At 37.1% G+C, this 19,876-nt stretch overlaps 1 protein-coding gene across 1 annotated transcript in view; it reads right to left on the bottom strand.

The window, feature by feature from the left end:
* EYA1 (EYA transcriptional coactivator and phosphatase 1) overlaps positions 1-19,876 on the bottom strand; it is a 167,231-nt gene that overhangs the window by 55,887 nt on the left and 91,468 nt on the right. The window contains exons 10-11 of the mRNA XM_017872729.1: positions 17,576-17,715; positions 15,522-15,605 (exon numbers count right to left, since the gene is read on the bottom strand). Of these exons, the coding sequence (XP_017728218.1) occupies positions 15,522-15,605; positions 17,576-17,715 (224 nt within the window). The remainder of the gene's footprint in view (positions 1-15,521; positions 15,606-17,575; positions 17,716-19,876) is intronic.

Here is a 19,876-nt window from a genome sequence, read left to right as displayed (position 1 = left end):
AGCCCTGAGCTAATTATCTGCAACAGGAACTGTCAGTCTTTTTTTCTGTCAGCAAGTCTACATATATTTGATTCAGCTCAATTAAGGATCTATGGTTTATAAAACTTCCAAACTCTTGAATTTTCTTCTTCTTAGTCAACCTCCTTAGAGCTAAGATGAAAGAATGTACAGCATAAGTAAAAACATTCTGTAATGGCCTGCTGAAGGAGCTTCTCCAACTGGAATACTGAAGTTTTAAAAACAACAACTAGACGCTCAAGAAGGATATACCTCATCTATAAAGTCTTTACCAAAAAAAAAAAAAAAAAAAAAAAGGAAACAAAATCTAAAAAAGAAAGCTCCTAGATCTAGCTATCAGATTGTGGGAAATACAGAGGACAAAGAAACATGTTAAATAATACAATAGGGTTGCTGTTAAGAAAACCCAGACTCCCAGGAACTCTATGGGACAGACAATCTGGTTACTTCAATAGAAATACACAAGGTTTAAAAAAAGGGATTGAGTGAGAATCTATAGATTAAAGACACTTAGGAGACATATAATAAACTGTAAAGTAAATAAACAAAACTACTGGAGAAAAACACTTTATAAACTAGAAAGAAAAGGAAACTACCCAATAAAATAAAGCTCATGTATGAAAAGCCCACAACCAACGTCATACTCAATGGTAAATGTCTGAAAGTCTTTCCTCTAAGATCAGGAACAAGACAACAAGTCTGCTTTTGCCACTTCTATGTAACAAAACATAGAAGTTCTAGCCAGAAGTATTAGGCAAGAATAACAAATAAAAGGCGTCAAAGTTGTAAAAGAAGAAGTAAAATGATATCTGTTTACAATGACATAATTTTGTATGTAGAAAGTCCCAAAGACCAACCACACACACACACACACACACACACACACACACAGTCCGTTAGAACTAATGAATACATTCAGTATAGTTGCAGGATGAAAAAACAACACACAAAAATCAGTTGTGTTTCTATACACCAGCAACGACTAAGCCAGGAAAGAAATTAAGAAAATGATTCCATTTACAATAGCAGAAATGAAAGGAATCAAATACTTAGGAATAAACTAAGGAGGGAAAACACTTGTACACTGAAAATTTAAAAAAAAATTATTGCTAAAAACATTAAAGAAGATACAGATAAATGGAAAGACATCCCATGTTCATGGATGAAAGATGTAGTGTTAAGATGTCAATACTATCCAAAGTGATTTACAGAGCTAATGCAATCCCTATCAAATCCCCAATAGTATTTTTTTTTCAGAAACAGAAAATTCCATTTTGAAATTTATATGAAATCTCAAGGGATCTTGAAGATCCAAAACAATTTTTAAAAATAACAAACTTGGAAGTGTTACACTTGCCAATTTCAAAACTTATTACAAAGACACAGTAATCAAAACAATGTGGTTCTGTCAAAAATACAGATGTACAGACCAATGGAATATAGAGAGACCAGAAATAAACCCTCATATGTATGATCAGATGATTTTCCATAAGGGTGCCAAGACCATTCAATGAGGAAATGATAGTCTTTTCAACAAACGATGCTGGGGAAACTGGATATCTACATGCAAAAATTCAAGGTAAATCCTTACCTTACACCATATGCAAAATTAACTCAAAATAGATCAAAACCTAAATGAAAGACCTAAAATATAAAATTTTATGGGAAAAGCTTCATGACATTGGATTTCTCAATGACTTTTTGGATTGACACCTAAAGCAAAGGCAATAACCAAAAAAATAAATTCAAAACATCAAAATGAAAAATGTATATAATCAAAGGAAACAACAGTGAAAAGGCAGCCTACAGAATGGGAGAAAATAATTGAAAATCATATATTTAATAAGGGGTCAATATCCAGAATATGTAAAGACCTCCTATGACTCGATAATAAAAAAAAAAATCCTGATTTAAAAAATGGGAAAAGGATCATGTCTAAAGAAGTTATACAAATGGTCAAAAAGCCCATGAAATATGCTCATCATCATTATTCATGAGGGAAATGTGAACCCAAACCACTCTGAGTTATTATCCCACAGCCATTAGAATGGCTACTACCAGAAAACAAAAAACAGAAAATAATAAATGTTGATGAGGATGTGGAGAAATTGGAATCCCTGTGCACAGCTGGTGGGAACATAAAATGCTATAGTTGCTAAGATAAACAGTAAAGCAGTTTCTCAAAAAATTAAGTATATAATTACTATATGATCCTGCAATTCCCCTTCTGGTTATATACCCCCAAAATACTAAAAGCAGGGAAGACATTTTGCATACTCATATTCATAGCAGCATTATTTAAAACAGTCATAGGTGGAAGCAACTGAAATGTCCATTGATAGATATATAGATAAATAAAATGTGGCATATACATACAATGGAATATTATTTAACCTTAAAAAGGGAGGAAATTCTTACTTGTTATAACATGGATGAACCTTGAGGACCTTGTGCTGAGTGAAATCAGCCAGTCACAAAAAGTAAAGTACTATATGATTCCACTTATATGAGGGTACCTCCAATACACAGAGACAGAAAGAAGAATAGATGTTGCCAGGAATTGGGGGGAGGGGAGAATGGGGAGTTGTTTAATGGGTTTAGACTTTCAATTTTGAGAGATAAAAAACTTTTGGAGATTGGTTTCACAACAATGTGAATGTACTTAAAACTACTGAACTGTATACTTAAAATGGTTAAGAAGGTAAAGTTTTTTATGTGTATATCACAATTAAAAATAAAAATTGGCCAGGCACGGTGGCTCACGCCTATAATTCCAATACTTTGGGAGGCCGAGGTGGGTGGATCACCTGAGGTCAGGAGTTCAAGACCAGCCTGACCAACATGGTGCAACTCCATCTCTACTAAAAATACAAAATTAGCTGGGCGTGGTGGCGCATCCCTCTAATCCCAGCTACTTGGGAGGCTGAGGCAGGAGAATCGCCTGAATCTGGGAGATAGAGGTTGCAGTGAGCTGAGATCACACCATTGTACTCCAGCCTGGGCAACAAGAGCTAAACTCCATCTCAAAAAAATAAAATAAAATAAAATAAAATAAACAATAATTTTAAATATAACTATTGGTTAAACATTTAATGATATTACAAAATTATTTTTAATTTCACTACATGGCTAAGGTGCTGAATACCATTTATTATTTCTATTCTAAACAATTATTTTAGTGATTTCCTAAATACATACTTAACTCTATACAAATTAAGTAATGTGATATCTGGGATTTGTTTAGAAAAATCATCCTTGGAAAGAACCAGGAAACAGAGGGATATGATAAAGATACAGATAAAACAAGATTGGCTAGGACTTAATATTTGTTAAAGCTGGAGTGGTTACCTTGGGTTTCGTTATACATACTATTCTATCTACTTTTCTATGTTTGCAAATTTCTATAATGAAAAGTTAAAAAAATATATACAAATATTCACTAAGACAAGATTGGCTGTTTTTGGTAGTGAAACTATGGATTAAAAATATTTATCCTGAAAATTTAAAACACATGCAAGCCATCTTTTAAAATGCCAAAAACATTTTAAAGGCCATAATGCAAAAGTCTGCCAAAGTTCCTCAGCATACCACCTTTTATTGAAAAGAAGGTGCGAGGGCCTACTTGGATGATCTGTACCCAGATATAAGTAAGTATTTGGAATACACACAAGAATGTATGTCAGATGATGCGTGGCCTCTATTCACTCTATTCATTTTTACCATATGGGATGTTCTTTTCTAGGAACCCAGAGGAACTCCTCCATTTTTGAAACCACAAGATCATCTCATACATTTAGGAATAGCGGTGTTGAATTGCAATGTTGATCAGCTGCAAAGGAGAAATCCCAGTGTAATTTAAGAAGAGCAGTAACCCTAGAAACATTTCATTTAAGGCCCCCGGCATTTATTTTTTGGTTGTATGGCTCCTGTGGATCCTGATTTTTTTTTTTTTTTCTGATTCACAATGCTAGTGTTACCATCTGACATCCTATTACTGGCTATTTCTTGCTAGTTAAATGATGTAGCTACTAGGGAATGGCTGTTATGAATAATAGAGAGACTTGTTGCCTTCTTAGCACTGTTATTTCTTTAGAGATTCTGCAGTTTTACCCTTAGTGGATTTAGAGTGGCATTAGTTTAGAATAGTTTTACCCTAATGACAGACTATTGTTGAAGACTCATTCATCCCCTACCAACAGCCTCCTCTATTAATTTATAAGCTCCCTGAAGGCAGAAATTTTGGCTAGGCACCTACTACGTTACTGTGTATGTATTCTATAAATCATAAGAGAATGACTTTCTGAATGACTCATTAGTGTCAGGCCAGGAAACAAATGGTGTCTCAGGCAGGAGAGGGGTGTGCAGCCAGGCATGTGTTCTGGGTACTGGAGTCCATATAACCCTGGAGGTTTTGTGTATGCAACTTGAGAAGGGTGCCATTTGGTGGTACAATTTTCTGAATTACTTCATGGATGTTTTTAATGATCATTTACCCACAGTGAAACTCATCTCTGCTAGAAGGCTAAGGTTCTGAGTACCATCTGATACTTCTCACAAATTCTTTTGATGGAGTCTTACACTTTGGGTAGTCCTAACATGGAGATCACATGGTATTAGCAGGGGATCTTACCCACTACAGAAACCATCAGGAATTTTTCTAGGTCACCAGGAAGGAGGGACAGGGAGTACATTCTCACATGCCATTTTGCTTTATTCTAGTGACCACGTTAAAATTTATGCTGCTCATTTTATTTTGTTGCCCATTTATGTGGAGAACTATTACAGTCACATTTGCACGGCTAATTCTAGTGTTTGTACATGGTATTGGATCTTAACTATCTTGTACCTAAGCACTGTGAAAACTGTTTTGAAGGGGATATGTATTTATCCTCAATTCTTTTGACCTCTTCAGAAAGTTAAATGTTTTATGATGTAGTCATGTTCATGAGGCAGTTTACAAACATTGAGGAAGGCAGAAGAGGTAAAATCTAATTTGACCAACTGGATAGCTGAAGCCAATTGTGTCACAAAGTTTCTTAGTGACCCCATTCAGAGTGCTTGAGAAAAGGACTGGAATGTGGAGTTTATAGTGCTTTTTAAAGAAAAATGTAAAGCAGTCAGGCACTATTTTACTGATAGTATTGTATAAGCACACATTATTTTTCCTATAAATTCAGCAGCTTTCTCCCTATAACAAAAAAAACCCCTGAACTCTTGTCTATGGCCAACCAAGCCAGAGTCTTATCACATTCTTTTGGTACCACTGAGGACTTTCTACAATCAAGTTTCCCTCTCCTGCACAGCGGCCTAGAGATGTCTGCCCACCACAGTTCATGTCACATTATTACACAGATGCCAAAGAGCACCAAGAGTCACCTGTGGACACACTGGTATCTGTCCTAACTTCTCTTGCTGTCATTTACCAATTCAATGAGTTCCCATTCCTGGAGCTCTCTACTGGCCCTGCACCATTTAAGCACAGTATTCTGGCAAAATGCATGAAAGAAACACGTAAGACTCATGAAAGTCCCACAATTCAGCCTGCTGGAGAAAGGTATAGAGTTATTCATTGAACTAAAACGATCGGAAAGAGGCAAGAAAAATGAACACTTCTCACTTCCTGGCTTCAAATGACAATGTAGTCTATTTTTAGTGGCAAACACCAACCCCTCACAGAATGATCTTCTTGACCCGTTATTATTTACTTTCAGTTCACAGAGTTCACGGTCTTTTGAGACTCAAAACAGAAAGTTGAAGGAAAACCTGTTGTTTATCTCTTTTGGGGCTTTTAGGATGGATCCAGAATATATTTCTGAGTATAAAAACAAAATAGCTCTTCTCCTTTCTCTAGGAACATTAAAGGTAACCATTTTCTAACCGTGAAAGTATCTCTCCCTTTTACATAACTAGGTTTAAAAGATACTTCCCAAGATTTTCGTTCATTTAATAATGCCACAAGTGACAAATATTACATTAGATCTTATGTTGTCTAACAAGTCACTTTAGTTTTATTATAAGAACCACTAAAAATAGCATCAAATATTAATGAGGAAGCAGATTCTCTTTATTGCTAGATATACCAGTAAAGCACCAAAAGAAAATTGTTCCAATTTTAATGTAGCTCTAGTTTTATTTATGCACCCTTGCACATTTAGCTCTATTTTCTTGGGCCAAGCTATTTTCTAAATTGAAAAGCAAAATTTAACAGTAAAACAAAGCAAGCAAGCACATAATATAAATTGTCTAATTTAAATGCTTTAAGTCAACATTTAAGAACTATTTTAATGGCTAAGTCATTGTTCCAATTTTAAGTAGCTTCAGCGTTCTGACTTGGTCTCTACAAAGTACTTATGGTGTTCTTACTAAAATAAAAGGAAAGGGAATTATTTTGCCTTTTAATTATTGTCTATTATTTTCAATTTATAAGTACATTAAATACATGATGTATGTCTTTTGTATCACTCCTCTCTGAATATGTACTCACTTATATCCATGAGATCATACTCCACACAAACTCCTAGCAATTGCTATTCTACTTTGAATCACAAAGAATATATTATCTTTTAAAAAAGTGCTATTTAAATAATTAATCTTGAGCTAGGAGCTCCCAGAAGACAGTGCAACTATTTTAGAAAGCATGACTACTTCCTCAGGATATGCTACCTACATTTTTAATTTCTGGAATAAAAGAAAATAAGGTTCCTAACCTCTCTCTGAACTAATCCTACATGGGCAGCTAAGCCTCCCTGGCAAGCAATTACTGGGAGTTGTGGGGGCCCAGTGAAGTGTGTTGCTAACAGTGTGAGCAGGTTTATGAGATTTGTTGGTCCATGTGAAAATCTTGTTAAGTATGCTCAAATCAAGGACAACTCTTTGGGCAGTATAAATCAAATGAAAGAAAAATACCCATTCAGGGCACCTTAAACAATTCCTTACTTAGAATGCTAATATTACAGCCACAAACAGGACCTGAATGTCATTTAAAAATTCTCCCCACCCACGATCTTTTGTTTTTTGGGGAAAATAAGCTGAAAAACAGGAATGGGCACTCTGAATACATGAGTGGTTTATTTTTAAGACCCCATGCTGGCTGCTCACCGGGAAAGGATTAAGGTTAAGCTTTGCAAATTAGCCTCCTATCTTGAAAGGAAAAACTATGCTGAAACATTGTTTTTTTAAAAAAATAAAAAAACAACAACATATAAACACATAACCAGAAATGTTATCCAAATGATCTATACAACTTATGAGACCCAAAGGTTCCATTATTGTGTTTTCTCCTGTTTAAAGGGAACAATATCATCAATAAAATACTCACTTTTTTCAAGGTTTAAGGCCCTATCACTGGGCTGCTTAGATATGAAATATCAGATTTGGGGAGCTGGATGTGATTCTCTTGCCAATTAAGAAATAATATGGATTACCAAGAGAGATAGTATACACATAAAAAATAAATCATGGTTAAACTACTGCCTGAATGATGTGGAAAAAAAAAAAAAAACCAAAACCCTCAAACTTGTGGTGGGGCTAATCAGGTCAATTTTACTGATTAGAAACGTGACACTTGATTGTGTTAATTTTCTCCTTACTTGAGAGACTCCCTTTCAACACCATGAAAATGATACTCAAGTATAGAATAAGAGAAAGAACTTCACCATTCCAAAGATTAACTTTGACTGTAGAGAAAACCCAGTGAATCTCAAACATGTGCCAACTGCCAAGAAGTGGTACAAAGAGGGAGGAAGAAGAATAGTCAGGATGGACCCGGCCAAATTGGCTTCAACACCAAGGGACCCATGTGGTGCCAAGGGAAAGGCTAAACAGCTAAATCCAGTTGAAAGACCTATCAGGATTTCATTTGTAACCACTCTCCTACCTCCCTCCTTTCTACAGAGTGTTCCAGCCACTTTTGGGGCCTTTATTATTTTATATCAGAGGACTGCACAATAATTTTCCTTGCTATTAAATTGGTCTTCCAAATGCACACTTCCAGCATGTCCCTCCATTGCCATCATATCCTTCCACCATGTCCCTAATTCATGGCATTCCCACGCCCACAGAACGAAACCCTGTCACTCAGTGTTCTCTCTAAGCCTGGACCAATTAGAAGACTGGTGTTGGCAGTTGATGCGTATACCTTTTGGACAAATAATTCTTCTGAGCTACCCTTTTCTTATTGGCAAAAAGAAGGAGCTCATTGGATAATAAGTGTGAGAGAGCAGTGTAAACCACAAAAGTTGAATAAGGGTGCAGTCTTTTTATTACTAATTCAACACATTTTCTGGTACTCTTCTTCTCCAAGTTTAATCCCCTAAGTATACTTTATCACTATTTACCCTTTTTGTTTATGATTTCTGCCACTTGGAATTCTCTGTTTCCCACTCCCTCTTTGCTACCTGGAACAACAAAGTCTGCATGATTTCCTGCTTCCTCCCCTAAACCTCCAAAGTAAGCAATAAATGATAGCTCTTGTTCATGAAGTACTTATGAGCATTTTTCTAGGTGGTTCATGTTGTTCCCCTAACCGCCCTGTAATTGCTCCCATTTTATAGGGTGCTTTTTCCCAGGTCATAGAGCAAGGGAGGTCCAAAGTTGGAGGTTGGCAGGCCACTGCAGTGGTTAAGGAGCTGTGATGATTCCTGTTCACTCACTGCATTCCCTTTTATATTCATGTACAAGAACAACAAGGCTGTGTTCAATTAAACAGCAAGAATGTCCATTGCAGCTGTATATTACTGGTAACGAGGCAGAAGGGGCTGGCTGTTAAAGGAAAAAAGAGAAATCTTCAAGATATGGCCAAAGAAGAGAGATGAAGATGCCTATTTAGCTGGCATTTGAAAAAATGTGCCTCTGTTTGTTTTGAGAGTTTAGATTCTATGTCACTCTACAGCATCCAGAGGTTTTATATATGGACACACACATTATTTCATCCTTTTTATCTAACTTGGCATTGATACACAAGGAAGGAAATAAAATCAGGGCTCTGTCCTTTGGGATTAGATTGGCCATCATCACGCCAGAGCCACCACTCACATAGCCTGGGGCTTGGCTCTGTCAGTGTGGCTAGAGCTGCAAGGTGGGTTGAAAGCATGCTTCGGGTTTCACCCATTGGTCAAATAGTTGAGAACTGGGCCGTGAGTGCTACCTGCTCACCAAAACCCATTCTCTGTTTCCTTCTGGGCACACAGAAGGCTGCATCACCCAGCCTCCCCTGCACTGGGTCATGTGACTGAGGTCAATGGCATAGGCAGAGGTGTGTGCCTGTCTCAGCTTAGCTTACAAAGCCTCCCATTCACACTGCCCCTGCCTTTCCCCCCTCCCTCCACCAGGGAATGAATGCTAATGATCCCAGGAGCTTCAAAAGCTGCATGATGAAAATGGCACTACTATTATTTGTACCACCAAACCATGCCCAAACCAAGCAACCTGGAATATCCCCGCTCTTAAACAAGAGACAGATTTCTATTGTGTTTGTGCCATTATATTTTAGACCTGTTTGTAACAGCTATTTCACCTACCCTAATGAATTCACGTGAGGGTCTGTGTTTCCTTGGGGCCCCAGGTGCATATATGCACTGCCTGCATTGAGTTCACAGTCTACTCACAGTGTTGCTGTCATTGAATTGTCCTGGAAGGCAGGAGGAAAATGAACAAAAGCAAAGCCCAGAGCATCACATAGAGCAGAGGCAGGCGGACAGCCTTTCTTTGTTAAGGGACAGGGAGTATTTCCGGCTTTGCAGGCCATATCATCTCTGACACACATTCTTCCTTGTGTTTTTATTGTTTTTAATTACACTTTAAAAACTTAAACAATATTCTTAAAGGCCCGACAGAAGCAGACCATAAACCAGATTTGACCTATGGGGTATTGTCTGTCAATCCTCAGTCTAGAGTTTTAAAACCAAAAGAAAACATTTCATAAGACACGAACAGTATATAAAATTCAAATTTGGGAGCATTAAATCAAGTTTCATTGGAACGCAGCCACATTTATTCATTTAGACACTGTCTATGGTTGCTTTTGCACTACTAAGGCAGAACTGTGTAGTTACGGCAAGCATATGGCCCATGAAGCCTAAAATATTTACTATCTGTTGCTTTACAAAAAATGTTTGCCAACCCTTGGTCTGGAGGTTCCAAAAGGGAGATTATCCTGGTTAAGTAACCAGATCTTCAGCAACTCAGTGAGGACACTGGTGTCCGGCTGCTTTGGTGCCATGCTAAGAGTTTAGCTTCTGCATCAACCAACATGGAAGAATATCCTCCACCAAAAGAGCTTGGAGTTCAGTGTTGTCCGCTAAAGCAGAGTAGGAACAACAATCTCTACTGGCGAACTGGACTGTTCTGATGAAATGGGCAATATAAACTGCTTTCAGTTTTTCTTTCCTCAAGATACTGAGTGATCACAGAAACACACCCACAAGGAACCCTGTTTATCTAAACTCACTATGACAAGTGAGATCCTCTTAGAAACCTAGTAAGTTATAAAACAAATACTCAAGAGAACAACTACAAGTTCGTTAGGTGACACATGCTTTTCTAACTATCAGTTGTTGCCATTAATACAACTCTGTGCGTGGACTTTTACATTTATGAGCAATTTAATTTTTTTTTTTTTTTTTTTTTGAGACAGGATCTTACTCTTGTCACCCAGGCTGGAATGCGGTAGTGCAATCACAGTTCACTGCAGCCTTGACCTCCCAGGCTAAAGCGATCCTCCTACCTCAGCCCTCCTAAGTAGCTGGGACTACAGGCACATGCCACCACACCCAGCTAATTTTTGTATTTTTTTTGTAGAGATAGACTCTCGCCATGTTGTCCAGGCTTGTCTTGAACTCCTGAGCTCAAGTGATCTACCCGCCTCAGCCTCCCAAAGTGCTAGGATTACACACATAAACCACCATGCCGGGCCAAATTCATGATACAATTTAATTTTTAAAACAATTCCACAAGTCAAGTAGCTGGCTTTATGGATAAGAAAATTGAGGCCCAGTAAGAATCAATAATTTGCCTAAGGTCAAAGAGGTGAAAAGTCAGAGCTCGGATTTGAGTCTAGATCTACTTGAATTCAAATCTGATCCTCTTTCTATCACACTGTTAGGCATAGCGTACACTTGTAATTCATAAATTTGAGGACACTGCCACCATTTTACTCACTGGCCACCAGGCAGGAAGTTTTTTTTTTTTTGACAGAGCAATTTCACCTACATTCAAATATAACTGGTATTTATTGAACTTTTTTTATGCTAGACATGCTGCTGAGTAATTTTTACATTGGGTTTCTAACCTCTCCCAAGTTTCAATTTTCCCATCTATAAAACAGGCTTGATAACAGCACCTTCGGAGCATTAATGTTGAATTGAATGAATGTCGGGCATATAGAATGTTCTTAATAGAGTTTGTGATTAAACATGTTAAGCTTTACGCTATCTAAGTGTTCATGTTTTGGTTTTTGTTGAAAATGAAAAGTGAACGCCCATATTTCTAAGATCCATTCTAGCCCAAATCACTATGAGACACAGGCGTTAAACAATGATAAAACGATAGTGTTGAAACAATCAAGCCACTGGGTGTAGATATCTTGGGTAATCCTCCCACAGGAGGGGGATCATGCCTGAGACATCAGCACAATTTTGATTTGAAATATAAGTTTTGGGTATATACTTTGATAACAATAATTGAATTACATTGTTTCTTATAAGGAGACCATTCAATGAAAAATAACCCAAGACTAGTTTTCTTCAATGAAATTCTGGAATTTGTTATTAGTTTTAAAGCAACTTTAAAAAAATGCATTAAACAAAAACAGCTAGGACAGACACTATTTAAAACATCCTAATTTACATAGCACTCACAGGCTCTTCAATTTCCTGACATGTTATTTGTTTTCCTCAGCCATGGCTGTACTGTATCCAGCACCCTTTCTTTGTCCCTATCACCTTTGTTATAAAACAAGACTTTCTTATAACACCCAACATGCCTTCTTCCCACAGCTAGGATTACATGGAAGGTGGGACATTCTCAAACTTTTTTTTGTACACATTGCTGTAACATGCCCTAATTTTGCATTATATCAACCAGATCCTGTGTCCTCTTACTGAATGGCTTACTCATTGAGTTGCCTAAGCTACTGTGACTAAGCTACTTCTCAAGTGTCTGGTTCCCTAAGAAACGGAACAGCGATCACATTGTCAGGTATTCATTCTTTATATACGTGTAGAGTAAGGCTCAGCCACATGCTCCCTTGACAATGCCCAGGAACACCACCAAATCTGTGCTCCTAAAAAGAAGTCTTGTCACTGAACTCCCTTAAGACTTTTCTCCTCAGTGCCCTGGGGGAAACAAAAGGAATTCAAGACATTCTGATCAGCTTGGTTATTATTACTGTTTGGAAGAATCCTTGTTGAACCACATTTTTACAAAGCTTGATGATCAGATTTGAGAGCCAATTCTTCTCAACTCTAATGATTTCTAATGAGGAGAGCATTAAGTAGATTTCCTTGCATGCTTCCAGCTATAATTCAACATCCTAAACCATGCACCTTCAAAAGTCACCCAGCCAGGAAAAGACACCTCCAGGCAATGAGACAACAGGCTGACCACAAGTGTTCAATACAAGGAAGGTGCTCAAAAAATGTTTAGGAAGAAATCAAACTAAGAGACTCCGGGGAGCCTCTAATCCTAATCTATGCAATGTTGACTGTGAATCTGCCATTTCCTGTACTGACTAGTCCCCCAAGTGCCCTGGGTTCACCTTCCAGTGGTTTCCTTGCCTGGTCCAAGCAGTTCTCTATAATAAGCATCTCAAACTTGTCCAACACTGAACTTTCCCTTTTCCCTCCAAATTGAATTCTTCACTATTTCAACAAATATACGATTTCAACAAATATATGACTATTTTCTCAGTTGCCCAGGACAAAAATGCAGGAATCATCTTTCACTTCTCTGTCTTGTTTACTACCCACCACTCCAATCAATCCAAATCGTTTTTAAATCCAGTTCTCTACCTGCAATGTAATCCAGAGTCCAATAAATTCTTTCCCTCTCTACTGCTGGTGCATCAGATCACTGCTATCACCTCCTATCTGGACTCCCATTTTTCTTCTCCTACCATTAATTCTTAACACTTAGCTAAAGCAGTCTAAAAAATGTAAATCAGATATTCTCATATCCTCCGTTGTGGTCCCCCGATGACTTCCCACGGCATTAGCCCTGTTGACCGTGTGCGGCTGGGAGGCCCTTTGGAACCTGCCTTCATCCCTGACCACATCTCATTGACTCTCCATCTCCACCACTAAGCGTGGTCCCACCGGCCTCTGTCCATCAAACAGCAAAGCCTTTCTTGCCTCTGCACTTCCTGTTTCTTCTGCTGAAGAAGTTTCTGAGAAACACCCTTTCTCCTGATGACCGCACAGTAACTTCAGGCCATTCAGAATTCAGACCCAAAGTCACACGCAGGAAGACCTTCCTCAGAAACCTGGCTTTCTGAAGTTCTTCCTCAGCCCCATAAACTTATCAATGAAGAATAAGCTTATATTTAAGAAACTCAAATAGTCTGCACTTTGGAGAATATATAAATTTGGCTTTTGGAAATTATATGAGATAAACCTTTTTATCACATGACCTAGAATGGGAAAACTAAGCTAAACAAACAAAAAAATTAACTACTATTTGATGAAACCTCAAAGTTCCATGACACGTTAAAAAATTAAACTCATGGTATTTGTAATACATTATTTAGAGAGTGTTTGGTCGAGACATGAATGAGAAATTGCATGAAGCCAGGTATTTCTAGGTGAAGTGTAAATTCCATGTGCAAGCCAATAATTTATGGCCAAAGACTGAGAGGTCAGTAGGTCATGGGATGCCTAACTCCTTAACTCTAAGCTGGCCTCTTTCATTGGCTAATAGAACACTCTTAGATAACTCTCTTTTGTATCAATTTGGCCCTTAGTGAGAGCTTTTAAAGATTTGAGAGTTTCTGGGTGGTTTTCAAATGTTCGTTTTCTAAGTGCCTACTCTTTTCAACACTCTTGTGTGAGTTACATACACCAGTGTTCTCCTTAGCAGACAGCTGTAGGGGTTTTATAATGGCTCAGTTAAGGAGATCTTCAAGGTTCTGCCCACTAACTACATGTTAATATTTCAGATATTAATCTTTAGTTTTAAGTAGTTTTCTAGAAATAGGAACAGTGATAGTATTGACAGAAGAAATAATACAAGAAAAAGCAGAGCTAATGTTTCTTGAATTCCTACTATGTGCTAATCACGCAGTAGAGACTATTTGGCTGACTGATTCTATAGCCTTATATTTTATAATCTGCATTTTTGTTGTCTTCTCATGGAGAATTTGCCGAACAATAAGACGGGACATGTTGTGTTTTACCGACATCTTATCTCGGAACAGAAAGTAAAATGGTGGGATATTATTGCTCGAGCCTATTTTTGATTAGGTGTACCTTTAAGATGATGAAAAGGAAACCTAGGCTGTGAAGCTAAATTCCCCAGACTGTATATCCATAGCAGATACTCAGTGTCTATTTGTTAAAATAAGTATTTGTTGAAAGAACAACTACGTGGTCAAATGTGTAGTAACAGTATGCACATTTTAATGGTATTAATTCTAACACTTAATTGTGATAAACTGCTAGAGTCACTGAGACATAATAAGAATTCAGTCTCTAATGCTCCAAATAACTTAAAAAAACTAAGACTTATTATTTCTTTAATGATTAAAACAAGAGAAATGAAATATTAGCAGAATAACTTGAGAAATTACCTATAGCTACTTTAAATAACATTTTTGCCTGGAAAAAAACTTATGAAATCGTCAATATGCCAGAAAAGAAATTCCCAACTTTTGGGATACCCAAATGTACAACATGGAAACCAAAGTTCTACTCACAGAAAGTGGTCTATAATATTATTCTTTATCTATAACACCAATATAAGTACTGTACAACTCTAACATGGGCATATTGGCTCTACTGCCTTTCAGAGAATCAATCTTACATACCATTCAAATAAATTTAACCCAAGTAGCAAAGGACATATAGAGACATTTGTGGCAGTTGCTTTGAAGATAAAATACCAAAGCTGCTAATCACTGAGGACAACAGAAAGTGAAATATTTGCTCCACTAAATGTTAGGGAATAAAAAGACAGGAAAAGTAAAAAAGAGAACAGAAAACATCTTTCTACATCACTTATGTATTTTAATGTTTCATCCTAGGATAATATTTAATCACTTTTATTCACTGGGGTCTGAAGAAGCATGACTTTAATTGTATAAAGTGTATCTTATTGCCAAAGACCTAAAAATAATCTCTTCTTTGGCTTATTTACATATTTGTTACCTTACATATATATTTGACTATATAGTTATTTTCCATTTATATTTTAAATTTGTTACTTAAAGTTAAATTACATTCATTTGGACAATAAACAAATTAGAGGTATATTTACTCTAAAGAAATTAAAAACTGATGCCTCTTGGTACTCACCCTCCCATATCTGTTGGCGTAGGACCCAGTAAGCAAGGAGTGGAAAACAATGATTGTCTCATCCAAGTCCCAGATGAACACTCTCTACAAAGGAAGAACCAAATCAATGTGTCTTTGCCTTGGCTGAGAAAGCTGTTATTCAGTTAACTGCAACATGAAAAAGTCATCTTGAAATGGAAGATGAATGAAAAATCTGAATTTATTGTTTCTAAAAAAAAAAAAACACAACTGTTTCAAAGAGTATCTCCTAACTTTTCTCCAGATATTAACTTCAGATGAGGTACAAGAGGATAATTACATTTATAATGTCAATATAAATATATGAAAGAGATAATAAGCTATGTCTTTTCTAATTCTGTAATAGAATTTCAGTCTCAGCTCTGAATAAATGAAAAAAAATGAGTTATAACTAGTCTGTTTATAACTTGAGATAGAGATGAGCAACTGATCAAATATCATTTATCTTTTCATTACCTCTGATCTCTGTTCATTGAGAAGTACTAAAATAATGAATCTTATGTTTTCCTCTTAGCAAGCCAAGTATTAAAATTGCACCCAAAGATTAAAACCTTACATAATCGATTCACCTTATGTTACCTATTGAGCTGTTATCAAAGGGATGGGATATACATTGTTCTTGCCAGGTTTTTTAAGTCTTCGGGGTTTAGGTATTTAACAACGTAAGCAGACACATTACTCATGCTCTTAGACATACTCTTGAAGTATTTAAAATGGGATCTGAAGGAATTCATTTCCAAAAGGTCTTTGGGGTAGCACAAAAAGCCTCCCAAGCCTGTTTTACTTCTTCCTGTTCCCACTCACACCAGTACATATTCATATACATAGATTCTGCTGGAAAATTTTCAATTTTTTAGCCAAAATAATCATGTTTTCCAACCATCAGATTTCACTCTGGCAAAAAGCAGAAACTTAGTTGCAGTGGATTGAAGGCTATGAAATCTACCACCCTTTAAGTTCTTACTTAATCCCTCCTGCTTTTGAACTCCACTAAAATATGTCTCATTAGATGACTACTATTTCAGTTTAGAACATTCCAGGTTTTCCTTTCTCAATATATACAAGTGTGCCTTTCATTTCAAAGTGGATTTTATGGCTGGGTGTGGTGGCTCGTGCCTGTAATCCCAGCACTTTGGGAGGCCGAGGCAGGTGGACCACGAGGTCAGGAGATCGAGACCATCCTGGCCAACATGACGAAACCCCGTGTCTACTAAAAATACAAAAATTAGCTAGGCTTGGTGGCACGTGCCTGTAGTACCAGCTACTCGGGAGGCTGGGGCAGGAGAATAGCTTGAACTGGGAGGCAGAGGTTGCAGTGAGCCGAGATCATGCAGCTGCACTCCAGCCTGGGTGACAAAGCAAGACTCTGTCTCAAAAAAAAAAAAAAAAAAAGTGGATTTTATTTTATTGTTTGTATTTTTTATTTTTGTAGATACTTAGTAGGTATCTATAATTACGGGGTACATGAGATGTTTTGACACAGGCATGCAATGCGAAGTAAGCACATCACAGAGAATGGGGTCTCTATCCCCTCAAGCATTTGTCCTTTGTGTTAAAAACAATCCAGGTACACTTTTTTAGTTATTTGAAAATGTACAATTAAGTTACTATTGACTATAGTCACCCTGTTGTGCTATCAAATAGTAGGTCTTATCCATTCTATTTTTTTGTGCCTTTTAACAAGTGGATTTTACTAAGTATTTCTAGTATGACACTTAATTAAAAAGGCAATGAGACAGAGCAGCATAACAGAATTTTGTTCAAGTAGAATTGCATAATTTACTATATTTCTTTAGAGAGAAATAAACAGATGCTTTGCCATAGAGTTCATAGGGAAGAAAAAACAAATTATTGCTTAACCTATAGTTAATAAAGAAGAGAGAAAATACTACTTTATCTATTGTTAACATAAAAAAGAAAGCAGTAATAAAAGCATCTGATACCTTAGCCACTGCTGTTTACATAGCAGGTATGTAAAACTACCAGTTAGCTATTAAGACACCTTGCTATTTACTTGGGTGTTGGCAATGACATACCTCAAGATCAGAATCTGGGGGAGGTGAAGGATTATTGTTTCTTCGGCCCCGTCCACGTGATTTCCCATCTGAACCTCGACGCAATCGATCAGAATCTGAATCTTTAATGGGTGTTGAAGGGCTGTGGATTGTGTTGTACTCTGTAGGAATATAGGAAGGACTTTCATCTTTTATTTCTATCACCATGGTGCCAAGATTAATCTTGTTTAAATTCATAAGGGGAGTTTCAATAGTAAAGCACATTTCATTCTGCTGAAATCCTACATCGTCTTTTACTTGCACTGGTAAATAATTTATAAGATATCTGATTACAAGATTTGTTTTGAAAGAAAGTGTGATCAGGAGCAATTAAAATTTAATTGAAGGCGAGAGGCAACAGGTTGTACAAGGTTGCCTGCATCTTCCATGTGGTTCTCTGTGATTAGAGAATGCTCCCCATGCCTTTCCCCCGCTTCTCTCATTCATTCCAATCACAGCACCTGGCCATACCAAGCGGCTAACACATTTGCCTCAGCTGCGGCTCTCTCAGCTACAAAAAGGCTTCTGGTGCGTGCAAAGAGGTGAAAAGAAAAACCAGCTCTGGGGCAGGGAAAACTGAGTCATCAGGTAGATTTTTCTTTGAAAATTTTACATTCTGCATTTTCTCCCTCATTTTATGTGAGAACCAGCGGGTGACAAGATAAAAGGAGGGCAGATACACGGACAATACCCATACTCCACACACTGTCCATCACCGACTCGTCCTCGGTCCTAGTCTCTCTTTGAACCAAACATCCAAAACCAGGCAGCATATTAAAAGTACTCATCTGGGTAACTCAGAGAAGCCATTGAAATAATTACATAGAAACCACAAAATAAAGAACAACCCCCAAAAGGCTCAAAGGAGGAGTCTGGCAGTGGATGTGGAACTAGGGAAGATGCTTATCCTGTGTTCAGACTGAACAAAAAGCCATTTACTCGAACCAATTTAGTACTTTTTCGTCTATCCAAAACATACATCAGAATATCTCCTCTTTTCCCAAATTCCAGATGTCCAAAAAGCTGGCTCACCCCACAAACGCTTTTCCAGATTTCTGTACCAGATTTGATTTGGAATCTTTCCATCTAAGATGAGGAATGATTATTCTCACTATGATGTTATTGAGGTTGGTCTATTTCACCAAATAGAAAACCACTGAGAACAACTGAAGGCCTGGTAGCCTTCATCAGCACACTATCAGCCTCAATTCTACCAAGAAGGCCATCCACGTGTCAAACTGCATGGTCTCAGGATGACCTCCACACTTAAGTGCTTCTCCAAAACCTTGAGTCAATGTAGATAGGAAAAGGCTTTGACAGAATCAACTTCTGTTTGTAAATCACAGGAGACAGCTCTATACCTCCTATTTAATCTTAAAACCTAAATAGATTCCTATTACTTATAGAAAACATGCAAGAGTCTTCTTCTGTAACAAACAAGATGGTAAACTTCCTCATCTAAACTAGTCATGTGATTCTCAAACCCAGAAACCACCATGACGACCTATAAGCTTATTAATTACAGTCAGAAAGTCCAAATTGACTCCACCCCATGGGTTAGTTTATTATTTGGGATGCATTTTTAAGCTGACTCATCTCACAGAACCATTACAATATAATGCCGGCTAGTCAGCTATCATTCTCTAAATCTATATTAATAGTCTTTTATAACAGAGGCAGATGTTCCAAACTGAGCCTCTCTCTTCCATGCTTTAAAGAGAATCAGCAGCTCCAAATGAGTAGAATTTTAAGCAGTCAAGTGGATTCAAAGCTGTTCTTTGAGGAAAAAGCCTTGGCCTTCCTTTTTAAAAAATATTCTGCAATGTACATCTCCATGCAGAACCAGATATTCACCATCTGAGACAAAACACACATCAATCTCTTCAATGTATTTCGATAAAAAGCATTCATTTTACAACCGGTACAGTCACTATCTAATTCAACCTGCACTTCAAGTACTTTACTACAAAATCTCTCTTGAATTGGAAGCTCTCTGGCTTTTGGAAGTTCGTATTTGAAGAGAAGCTAAAAGACATCGAGCAATGTAAGTTAGCATGTTACACCTTTTTCCTTGACTTACCGACAGTGTAAAACTTTCCTAGATTTTGTAAGCCTACATTTCTTCCTCTTGATGGCTCATTCCTTAATGTTTACTCTATACCTGCTTTAAAACTCAATCTTTTAAAATATATTTCATCTTTATTATTATTACTTTTTTTTGGACACAGACTAGCTATAATGAAATGAGTTACTTGTAAGCCTCTTCCAAAAGAAAATAAATTC

Source organism: Rhinopithecus bieti, unplaced genomic scaffold (assembly GCF_001698545.2).
Source record: "Rhinopithecus bieti isolate Rb0 unplaced genomic scaffold, ASM169854v2 scaffold_6536, whole genome shotgun sequence".
In the NCBI taxonomy this organism is placed as follows: Eukaryota; Metazoa; Chordata; class Mammalia; order Primates; family Cercopithecidae; genus Rhinopithecus; species Rhinopithecus bieti.
The sequence above is the reverse complement of the archived record's forward strand: the minus strand, read 5'-3'. Positions and strand labels throughout refer to the sequence as shown.